At 48.7% G+C, this 12134-nt stretch overlaps 1 protein-coding gene across 3 annotated transcripts in view; it reads right to left on the reverse strand.

Annotated features, from left to right (window-relative positions):
* DGAT2 (diacylglycerol O-acyltransferase 2) overlaps positions 1-10674 on the reverse strand; it is a 36956-nt gene extending 26282 nt beyond the window's left edge. For 2 of the 3 annotated variants that reach the window (XM_067533227.1, XM_067533226.1), the window contains exon 1: positions 10516-10674. In XM_067533227.1, the coding sequence (XP_067389328.1) occupies positions 10516-10555 (40 nt within the window). In that variant the 5' untranslated portion in view covers positions 10556-10674. Of the gene's footprint in view, positions 1-4955; positions 4974-10515 lie in introns of those variants that run through there. The other variant, XM_067533228.1, reaches the window with a different exon arrangement.
* Positions 10675-12134: the final 1460 nt, after the last annotated feature.

Below are 12134 nucleotides of genomic sequence, written 5' to 3' on the forward strand. Positions count from 1 at the left end.
CTAGAACAATACCTAATGTCAAGGGCACTAGTCTGACATAGCACTGGGAGGCCACTGAACCCTCAAGGCTCCTCCTCCTGCTGCCGCTGTCCCTAGGGGAGGGGATCTCCGCAGGCACCAGGAGCAAGGAGGCAGAAAGCCCACTGTTCAGTTATGAAGCGCATGCACCAGTGTCACTGGGGCTGTGAAGATGCCACTAAGGAGTCCATGGCACTTCCCAGGGACTGAGGAAGCCCTAACTGGGTCTCTCCTCCCTTCCCACCTCAAATGAACTAGACCATCTGCTGCTCCTCCCATTATTTGGGAGACAATGGCACCGAGGTTCCAGCCAACGTCAGGACCCCACTGTGGCAGGTGGTGTGTGAACAAGTGAGGTGAGAGGCTTGGCGTGGCACAGACACCCAGAGATGTTGCCCAAGGTCACCCAGAAATCAGTAGCAGAGCTGGGAACAGATCTCCCTGTTCAGTGCACTGAGTGCTCCTTGTCTCTGGATGGTCCATCCAGCAAGGTGCTGCTGATCCTCCTCAGCCCACATGACTGTGGGGAGGGTGACCCTGCTTGGGGACAAAAGGGAGAGGAAGGATTCACCCTACCACAGCCAAATCAGACGAAATCCTTGTCTTGGAACGGGACAGACCTACAATGTGAGCGCACAGACCTTCTAAGAGGAGTTACAAATCGGTAAAACGCCACCGGTCATACACCAGAGGGGAGTTCCCTCCCACTTACAACTTGGGTGCAAACAGAACATTCAGACGCAGGTCCGAAGTCAGAGGACACAAGCCGCAAAGCAGTTAACCAGAGACACTTCAAGCATACAAGACAATAAGTTAGAGGCAGCACAACAGAAGGGAAGCAAGCTTCACCTGTTCTGAAATGCATAATTTAGAGGGATGCCAGATTTGCAGTAGTTAGGTTTCATTGAGAAGCTAAATGAATTTGAAGCAGTTCCCAGGACAAAACTAGACCCCAAATCCTTTCAGTGGCCTTGTGGGTCAGGTAAGTATTTTCCTGCTTCTGTAGACAGACGCCCCATTCAGTTCCCACTTCAGTCAATGGAGTTTTCTTATTGACTTCTGTGGGAGCAGGATCTGATGCAAGATAAGCAAGATGCATTTTAACATTCTCTCCCTGTTGCTGTGTGAAAGGCTCACAGCTTCTCCTTTTTTGAGAGGAGCTGGAGGCACATTTGAGGTAGGTGTGTGTAAACAAACCTAAAGTATATGGGAGCGATTTGAGCTGTTGCAAGTAATGCTGGTTAGTAAGATATTCAGAGAGGAATGCAGTGCCCCTTTAAAGACAAGACTCCCAGCTAGTACTGGGTGGTGGGGAAGGTTAACCAGCAATTCTACAGTAGACCTTCCTGACTTTGTCCACCCTTATTATTTTAGCTATAAATTCAGTTTGAAAAAGAGGCATCACGCTACTGAGAGCTAGATGGTAATTCTAGGCCCAGCTCCATCAAGGATGACAGTGTCTTTCAACATGTCATTTAACACTCCCTCCCCAATCTTGCGTCAGATCCTGCTCCCACAGAAGTCAATAAGAAAACTCCATTGACTGAAGTGGGAACTGAATGGGGCTTCTGTCTACAGAAGCAGGAAAATACACACCTGACCCACAAGGCCACTGAAAGGATTAATATTTGTAACAGCAGTAACAGAATGGTTGGTCTTGTGTTATAGTTGAGATGCAAATATTCATCTCACTTGTGATGCTACCAACAACGAACCCTAGAAGAAAGGTAAGGGTATGGAATATCTGCATGTTTATCAGCTTGAAGCAAAGTCCATTAAGCCTGCCTAGCAACCTTTTCTCCCAGGAGAAGGGAGAACTTTCCTAGCTGGGAATAAGCAGCCAGGGGTTCAAGTGGACACATCCAAAATAAAAACCATGTCCCTGTCTGAAAAGGAGGCTTACTAGCGCACAAGAACTGATGAGCTAGTCACCATTAGTATCTGGTGAATTGTAACTGAAGTCTAAAGGAATCTAATAAATTGCAGGCACTTAGTTTGGGGGAGTGAATGAAACTATGCAGATTTAGGATTACAGTTTGAGATAATTATGTACCTAGAATTAGGAGAAAGGATCTTCCCCTTCTGGCAGTCACCTAAAAATAGAGACAGCTTCACTTTTAGCATTCTAAAGAGGGAGAATTGCAACACCATGGTAAAGAGATCAAGGCAACAAAAGTATTTAACTCCTTAGCCTTGTAAAGATCATTGAAAAAAAAAATGGGGTCTGTATAAATCAAATGCATTGTGGAATTGCAAGACAGGCTAATACAATGCCCTCTGCCATAGCCATGTTGTGGCAGAAGATATTTTGTTCCATCCTTTAAACCAAAAGCCATCTGCAAGTCTTACAAGAAAAGGACACTACACCTACAAATAATGAAAGGCCCTGTGTTATGGTAGAGTTTATACCATCCAGCAAGGTTCACCAGGAGCATGGTTGCTGGCAAATCCACATATAGGAGGAATTCCTACTGCTGTAGTTTTTGCAAAAGCTGAATTGCCTTGGTATAAAGCTTAACAGAAGGCCTGCAAGGAACAGCAAGAACAGATCCTCTGCAATAATCACACTGGAACAGACCAATCTTGTCCAGCACCCTGCCTCCAAAAGTGCCCAGTGCCAGTTACTGGAGAGGAAGATCGAGTACATGGCCAATTGTACACTACCTAAACCTGGGGGGACAGTTTCCCTCCTGGAGACACTCAGCAATTAGTTTATGCCCAGAAGCATAAAATTACAAGGATTGGGCTTTTATCATAGCATAGCTGCAGGTGCTACTATTCAGAGGTATGTCTAATTACCTGATTAAGGCTATTCACTCTACTCTTAGAGGATTGGGATCGCCTCCTTCTCCTAAACCAAGCACCAGTTTAATCCCCTGTTAAACTTGTTCTTCAGCATTTCCTGGATGCTATAAAAATACATGGGCTATTTACACTACTGACAACCCTTAATACTGGGTATTGCTGATCTGTAATATGCTATCACCAATACACCTGTGCTTGAAACTGTACTATGCATCATGTGTGCTATGATTCGCTGCTTCCCTGTGAAGTGATACATACTCCAGAGCACAGCAAAGAAAAGCTATTCATCAGAAGCAGATTTAACAGGTTGCTGTTTGGATTTTAGCAAGGATTCAATTACAAACACACTAATCCACAAAATAAAAACCTATTATGAAGTATTTACCAGACTTTATTCAGAGGGTTTTTCACAAGGGATTATTTTAAAGCTAAATTGTAAAAGCAAAATGAGTTGAGTTAAACTCAAATTTGTGCTGAATGCTCCTACTTAATCAGCCCTTTGGAAAGGAAAGTTTTAAATTAGTTATTTAGAAATCTGACTTAGTACTTTCCAGTTCATTAGTGTAGGTCAGAAGAAGGTCTTCTGGGATATCAGAGATACCATGAATTGCAGCAAGATTTCCTGAAAGTACTGGTTTGTTAGCGATCACAAAGGAGGTTAGAGAATTTGTAAAGGGGAATTATGACGTACCTCCACGTTGGCTGCTCTGCATCGCTTAGTTACCGGTGGCACTAAGTGTGAGCAGAAGACAAACTTACAAGGAATCGCCAAAAAAAATGCAAGATGTTTGCCAAGGAGACCCGCTCCCCCAACCCAAGTACTGGGCGTAGTAAGTTACATGAGTAACAGAGGTGACAAATTTTGACTTGATCAAAAGGACTGCTCATAGCTCAGCCTTAAATGTTCTACACTACCAGCTTCGAGTAGAGTCTGAATGCATTTCCCCATGAACTTAAAAAAACTACCACATGCCCCTAGCACTCTCTTTCCATTTCAGAAGCCTGGTCTACATTTGCGGTGAAATTAGGCGGCAGTCGACGGGAGAGACGCAAGTTATGTAGAGTAGCTTGCGTCTCTCCCGTTGACTTCCTAAATTCTAATTAGTGCGGCATCCCCACCATGCTGCGCTGACAGGAAATGCCCTCCCGTCGACCCAGCGTTAATCTTTTTGCAAGGGGGGGGGGGGTGGAAGGGTGGATTTATTGAGTAGACTTCCAGATCGATTGAGCAGGTCTCAACTACTGCTTAATCGATCCCACTGCGCCTACAGTGCCGCTGTGAGTGAAAACATACCCTGAAAGAGAATGAAACTGGAAGAGAATGAAACGGGTTCTCTTCAGACATCCATGAGTAGCCCCTTTATGAGGGGAAGCAAAGATGATATGGACTGACCTGGGCTTTGACCACCATTTACATTAATCTCTTCCCTGGGATCAAAGTTTAATCCTGCAAAAAGAGGAGCTTCCATCTTCTACTGAAGCAGTAATAAGACAGTTAGTGAATGGGACCAAAGAACAGTTACTACTCGCTCAGCTCTGGAATGTTTTCTGGCTGTGGTTATGGACACCCAATTCCAGAACATCATTCCGGAACGGGACTACATTGATCCTCTGTGCCAAGCTGCCTATCGCTAAGCATCTGAAAGATAGCCTTCCAGCATAGATTATGAACTGTGCTGGACCATAGTCTACAACTGGCATCTCCTTTATATAGAATTCACCTGGAGAGAAGGGTCCAAGTTTCAGACCTGGAGCCCAGACATTTCATAGAGATTTTTTTTTTTTTTTTTTTTTTTGAGTAGGTATGTTGCAATATTTCCTAAAGCCTCAAGTACAGCATGCTGCTCAGACGTGGAAAAAACTGACTGGTATACCTTAAAGATTTCCTTAATAGAAGCAACCTACAAGGAAGCAGATACTGGAGTGCATTTTCTAGAAGAGAATGGGGATGAGGGGTCATTCCTCTAACTGGAGGCAAACAATAGTAAGGACAGACATGAAAGGAACTCCAGTGGCATTGCTGGTTGTTTGAGACGAAGAGATAAAAGTTCACACAATCTAGGATACGGAGTTGTTTGTGCCTTTTTGCCAAGCTTCATCGTTCCCCTCTCATCAGTCAAATCAACACTCACCTATGCTGGTTCGTACTACAGCCTCTTCCCATTTGCACTTGGTACCTGAAACTACAAGCAGAACAGCTGTTGACCCTTAAGTCTTGTCCTACAGTGACTTTAGAGCCACTAGTGCAAGCCCTAGTGAAGACACTATTTACAAGAGTGCATTTTCATTTGTACTAGTGGACCCGGGTAAACTGCACTGGTGCACATGCAAGTAAGAGACTTTTACATTGGTTTCCTTACAGAATAGGCTGCCCCACACAGAGGTGATGCCCAAGTCAGAGACTCCACAAAACAAACCAACCACTCAGGACCTCATTATTACCAGTCTATTTTACACTGGAGGTGCTCAGATACTATGGTGATGGGCATCAGTAGGGAACTCCACAAGGTTACCCCCATTGGCTAAAAAAAGTGTAACCAAGTCTTTGGTCTGTCAAGCTGGCTCAGACAGCAATAGACAAACCAAGTACAGGCATCCACAGCAGTTGGTTAAAAAGCAGCAAATATAAATTCTTATTGCTATGAGGACTAATATGCAAGTGCTACAGACAATTAAAATATGCTGAAGGCTTATTACAACAAAGCTTCACCTATTGTATTTAAGTGTGATTTCTAAGAGGAGTTAGCATTCAGTTTGATTGGGAAGGAGGTTTTATTGTAGGCCTTATTCAAAGGAGACAGAAGGAGAGCTGGAATGAGACAGAATGAGAGCTTATTTTCAGAGCCACTAAACAGACAAGGAACACTGGGCCAAATCCTCACCCATGTAAAATGGCATAACTCCAGTGAAGTTAAAGGTGAAGTGCTACACCTTTACACCCAGCTGCATACATCTGTGCTAGTTTACACCAGCTGAGGATCTGGCCCTCCAGTTCCAATGTTTTACTAACAAGAGGAAAGGGAGTTGTTTCAGAAGGGTGTTTTGCCAGTAGGTATGTCTACCACGGCCAATACATAAGTAATTTAGTAGAGGCATGGACAGGCACTGCAGAGCATATGGTAAAACCCTGTGTACAACAGCCACCCTCTGTAAACCAACTACTGACTGATGATCTCAGGGTTAGCAGCAAACTGCTAAGTCTGCAGCCTACTTCCAGCCCCACTGACTTTTATTCTGTAGCGTGTAGTTCTCTAGGAGAGGGTAATGTCACAGAACACACGCACATGTTTTGGTTGAGCTGGTCAGCTCCATCCTCAGGCAGACTCATGAGAGGCCTGTCTGTGCCTAGTCAGAGGTTTTGGATGGAGTGGTGTGCGGGTGGCCCAGCCTGGCTGGATTTACATTGATCACGGCTATTTTATAGGTTTCAGTTTTGGCTCTGAACAGGTTTCAACCTGGCAGCAGGCCAGTGCTGGCGCTGAAAGAAGGACTCTAGGGGGAAGGGGCTGATGGAGAACACAGGAGCAAGCATGGCCAGATTAGCCTATATAGTGTCCATTGGCACATCTCCAGGGCCTGGATCTAGAATGAGACCTTGCCCAGGCCACCTAAGCTTCAAGTCCAGCTACAGCATTGCCTCCTGCTCCACAGAGCGCCGCCTGCATGAGCCTCGCTTTGCACATGCTGTGCACACACAGACTCCTCGACTTGCCTGTACACCCCAGCTCTCACTCACCCTGCTTGACCCATGATTGCCTGAGGGGGAGACGCCAGGGAGGCAAGCCGAGGGAAGGGCTCAGGGCACCTGAGCAGCTCGGGTGGTCACACAGGGTCAAGATGGAGTTGGACAGGAGGAGCAGGATAGGAAGAGCGCTGGAGGGGGCCCACTGATGAGATTTGGGAGAGGTCATGAGAGAGAGATGGGAAGCAAGGGCCCTTCCTTGAGTGAGGAGAAAAGAGGAGATGGGGTGCTGAAAAACAAGGTGGTCTGTTATAGCGCAGCTCCCCCCTACACACAGCAGTACCTCTCCCAGCGTCTCGCTGGCTGCCACTTCCCAGCTTGACAGCTGCCATCTAGCTCCCGCTGAAGACAACAGCACCTAGCACAGGCCAGGGGAACATCAAGTGGGTGAGTAACGCAGCACAAGGAAGCAATTTTTCCCAAAGGGTCCAAAGCGACAGCCCCCGGAGCTCTCTATGCATTTTGGCAAACATCAGGTTCTTCTCGCTTACTTTCTCAGAAAGTTACCCAAATTGCGACAGAACGTGCACACGACCCTGCAGCATTCAGAGGCCAGGGGTCCATAGACTCAGACTATACGGTCAGCAAGGACCACTGTGATCATCTAGTCTGACCTCCTGCACAACGCAGGCCACAGACCCCTAACCTAAGACTGAGTTATTGAAAACCTCAAATCGTGATTTAAAGGACTTCAAGGTACAGAGAATCCACCAGCAAGTGACCCGTGCCCCATGCTGCAGAGGAAGGTGAAAAACCCTGGGCCCCCAGCTTGTCCTTGGCATCTCTGCTGTGCTCTGCCCCTCTTGCACACGGTGGGGTGGTAGGGCTGTGCTCCTCACCACAGAGGTAAGTTTGTGAGTGGCAGGCTCCAGCAACGGTACAGAACCACTGAGTCAAAAAAACCCACATGCACAGCAGGGGAGGAACAATGGCTGGCAGTAAGTTTCGTGCCAGGAGCAGGCTGGTATCATCCCTCAACCAAAAGGTGGTTTCACAAGAAGTTTGTCTACCCGAGACTCTTTTTTACTTCAAGTTGATTGCCATCAGTTACCTCATGAAGGTCTAGTGTAGACAAAACAATGCAGTGAACTCTTATCTGGGCTTCAACCCATTCCTAGTATTAGATCTAAATAGCTGCAAATAGAAAATGCTTAGATGAAACGTTTTAAATCTATTCCACCCACTCTCCCCTACGGAAAAACCAACACAAACTCGGAGCTGGGCATCACTGCTGAGCCCCCACTTGGGTGGGGTAACCCATCTTTTCAAGGACAAGCCTGGAGACACCAAGGCATTATGGCAGCTCCTGGAAGCCACGACAGACATGGGTACCATTGCACTAGGCCCTGTACAAACACCTAGTGAAAGACAGTTCCTGCCCTAAAGAGGCCACAAACTAAATCGACAGAGACAAGAGATAGGATGGAACCAGAAGCAGACAGGCACAGTGATTTGCCCAGTGTCAGACAGCAGATCAATGGCAAAACTGGGAATGTAACCCAGGACTCCCAATTTCCAGCTCTATGCACTATCCACTAGGATCACATTGCTTCTAGATTTCCTGTGCCCCACAAGGTGAATCCCACTGAACACAAAGTTTCTGTAAAAGACAAACTCATTCCTGTGGTACAGCAGGAAATCACAAAGCTCCAGAGCTTCTCTCTAGCTGGGGCCCTTCTCGTTTTTTTTCCCCCAGACAGGCCCCCTCCTCCATTTTCAGTCACTTCTAACAAATTGCAGGGCTGTGAACAGCTTGCAAGCATAGAAAGAGGTGAAATTTAATTAACTTGCACCATGGTAGGAGGATTGCCTTGGTAACTGCAGCTCTTTCACCTTCTATTACAGCTTCCCAGGTGAACAAGTCACACTTACGGAAGAGAATTTGCAAATGCATCCGTGCAGGTCTGCCAAAATACAAGTCTCAAAAGGCAGCTGATCTGCGTGGAGAATAAAGATAGCTTTCCAACTCCAAGTCGGATTATTTTGAGTTAAGGCCAAGACTGTATCTGAACTACAGGCCAGTTTAAAACATGCACCTGCCCTAAATACATTATTAACATAATGGCTCAGAATGGACCTCACAAAAGAGGAACCATTACGGTCTATCAGGTCAGTGCTGCATATTTGATACCTTCCATGAATGATTTAGTCTTTTCTTCATAGAGAAAGTTGAGTACAAGAACTGAGTATTGTAGTTCACACAGCCACAGTCAGCTTGTGTCCCCGACTCCCTCATCTCCAAGTGGGACAGCAAAATACTGTCTCTTTCCCAAGACCCTGCAATCAGAACTGCTCAGACAGCCCCCTGTGCTGGTATCAACTCCTATGGATTCCAGGCAGGCATCCCCAAAGCTATTTGCAGGACTGGAGTCCAAAAGACACATAGAAGATGGGCAATCCAAAGGCAAGGACAACTGCGGAGGGAATGCGTGCGGGGCACCGGCACAGGCGTCAGAAGAGTGGGTTCTTTTCCTCAGCTCTACCTGTTGGCACACCCTAGACAAGTCATTTTACCTCAGGGCCACTGTTCCCTTTCCCACTGTTTGTCTAATGTCTACTCAGGTCTTTGGAGCAGGAGCGGTCTGGGTACAGTGCTCTGCATGATGGAGCCTCCAGACACCAATGTGATACAGATCATCAAGTGTGTGGGATTTTTTAAAGTTATAGTTTATCAAAGTTACATAAACCTTCACCCGTGTGGAAGCCCTGACCCTCTGCACCGAGACCTGCAAACATGTTTCTCTAAAGGGTAGAGAGCAGGCTCTGAGGAGCAAACATTTGTACTCACTAAGTTTATTGTGGCTGTACCTTCAGAGGCTTTTTTTGCGGACACTCAAGGCAGCTGCAACAGGAGCGTCCCTACATCGCCCTTCCAGGGACCTCAACCCTGAGGTAAAGGTTGGACCCTCCCTAGACGGGGTGTCCAGTGTCTGTATCAGGTAGACTGACAAACTGTCTCCTCGCCAACAGCCGACACACCACAGTTGAGAACCACCAGCCCCATTTCACTATGGAAACAGGAGGGGAATTTTGCCTTGGTGGGTAGAGACGAAAGGAAGTCTTAGCCACTAACCTATGCTGCCCCAGATAAAAGCCTATTTTTAAACTTAATCCTTAAGATGTTTTAGGGAGCTGGGTATCAGTCACTTCTTTCCAGCGTCTTCCTACTGCCCTAGGCACAGGAAAGGGGGCATTTAAGAAAGTAAATGGAGTTTTCACAGCTAGTGTCCAATGAAGACGGGTCACGCGCAGCAGCAATGCAGGTCACAAAAGCGGTCGTATTCCTCTTCCTCCAGCACACAGAAACCAGTTGGGTTTTTAAGAAAGCAAAACCCACAGGGGTCAGGAACGCAGCGGAACCCAAGAGAGATGCGGGCGGCAGGCCTGGAAGCATCAGAGTGGGACCAAACCCAGCTGTCTGTCCACGCCCACTGCAGAGTGGGGGACCCAGCCAGGACACTGGGGAAGCCTCCCAAAGCCAGGAGCAGCACGACTGAAGGCTCAAGCCATTTCCCCTTCCCCTAAGGCGCTGCCACCCTACTCTTGGGGAAAGGCAGAGAGAGCCTCACCACACACAGCTCTGGGGCTCCGCCAACAGCCTTCCCGTGGCTCTAGCCCACCTGCACCTGGCAGAGTCAGGCTACTAACACCCCTGCAGCCTAGTCGGTCCCACCGCCCAGAGGCGGGGAAGAGAGCCCCAAGCCGGGGGCTGGGACGGGGCTCAATGCAGCTGCCGGGGGGCCCGCTCCACGTTGTGCTCGGCGCTGCTGCAAAGCGCCCCGCACCCAGGCTGGGGGGGGGGGGTCTCCGCCTGCAGAAGGAGCATCCTGCCCGTGCATCCTTCCCCCCGGCAAAGGGGGCGGGAGAGCCGGTGCGCAAGTCATTGCCCCGGGCCGGCTGCGCAGAGGCGGGCCCATACAGGGGCATATGGCCCGGGCAGGCTGCGGTACCTCGCAAGACGCCCGAGTAGGCGGTGATGATGGTCTTCATGGTTCAGCAGCGGCGGCGGCGCCCCGCGGCCAGGTCCATAGCGCGCCCGCCTAGGGCCGGAGCGTCCGCGGGGGAGGCTGAGCGGCAGACAGCGGACCGCATCCAGCCAGCGCCCGGCCCCAGCTAGCCCCGGCCGCCGCTCGCTGGCCGCCCCGCTTTATAGCGGCGGGCCGGGAGTCGGGAAGGAGGGAGGGGGCGCGCAGGCGCTGTGCCCGCCTCTCCCTGGGGGATTGTGATGCGGATTGTGTGTCTCTGTGTTGCAAAAAAAAAAGGCCCGTGTGTTGCAAGCGGGCGGGGGGTGATTGCAGCGGCCGTTCCTGGCAGGCGAAAGGCAGCGCTCCTCTCCCCAGCGGTGGGTGCTGCAGGCCCGTGGCACTCGCGGGGGACCGGCCCACAGGCAGGCACGGGGCGGCGGCAGGACGCCTGGGTTCCCTTCCTGCCCCTGCAGCTGGCGCCGCGCCTGACCGCCGGCGAGTGGCTGGGGCGGTCGAGCAGCGGCGGGTGACTCTGCGCTAGTTGCTGCTGCTCCCTGGGCTCCATTTAGCTCAGTAACGGGAGGAACTAGCAGCTGGCCCATTCGTGTGTGTCATTGCTAGCCCTGCAGCAGTTAGGAGCCCCAGGCCGGGCCGGGCACCTGTTGTGCTAGGCGCTGTCCCCTGTGGTGTGTAAAGGCCTTTCAGATCCTTGGGTGGACAGCCTGAAGGAGCCTGGAGATCACTGAATACGTATCGTTTTCCCCACCAAGAAATTGCTGGATTAAAAAAAAATATGCTCCAAACAGTAAATCTGTTGCCACTGTTTTGCATCTGATCTAGACAAAGACTGTGTTTAAGAAAATAATATCACTCTAAAATCCTTCGTGGATGCTACGCAATTTTAATGTAAGATGAGGTGTCCTCTATTTGTGCTTTTCAGTGGCTCGGGGGTTGTGGGTGTGTGTGAGCTAATGTAGTGTTAGTCAGAGATCAAAGTGCTCTCTAGAAGTTAGGAGACAGGTTATCTTCACATCTCTACTAGGGTTTGATCCTCCACCACTGACGTTAACAGCTCTTTGGGCAACTTGGGCTAGTCACTTAGGCAGGATTTTAAAAGGTATTTAGGCACCTCAAGATGCAGATTGCACCTACTGAGATTTTCAGAAGTGCCCAGGTGCCTAATTCCATCCTAGTAGGTACCATCTTTAGGCACCTAAATATTTTTCAAAAGCTGGCTTATTCAGCGCATGTTCCAGCTTCATAAGAACATAGGAAAGGCCATACAGGGTCAGACCAATAGTCCATCTAGCCCAGTATCCTGTCTTTGGACAGTGACAGGTGCTTCAGAGGGAATGAATAATCATCAAGTGATTATCAAGATAATCATCAAGTAATCATTGAGTGATCCATCCCATTGGCCATTCCCAGCCTCTGGCAAACAACAATCCCTGCCTATCCTGGCTAATAGCCATTGATGGACCTATCCTCCAGGAACTTATCTAGTTCTTTTTTGAACCGTGTTATAATCTTGGCCTTCACAACATCCTCTGGCAAGGAGTTCCACAGGTTGATTGTGCATGGTGTGAAGAAATACTTCCTTCTGT

The sequence above is a fragment of the Emydura macquarii genome, unplaced genomic scaffold, assembly GCF_026122565.2.
Source record: "Emydura macquarii macquarii isolate MOO-44397 ecotype Brisbane River unplaced genomic scaffold, CSIRO-AGI_Emac_v2 contig_3328, whole genome shotgun sequence".
Taxonomy (NCBI): Eukaryota; Metazoa; Chordata; order Testudines; family Chelidae; genus Emydura; species Emydura macquarii.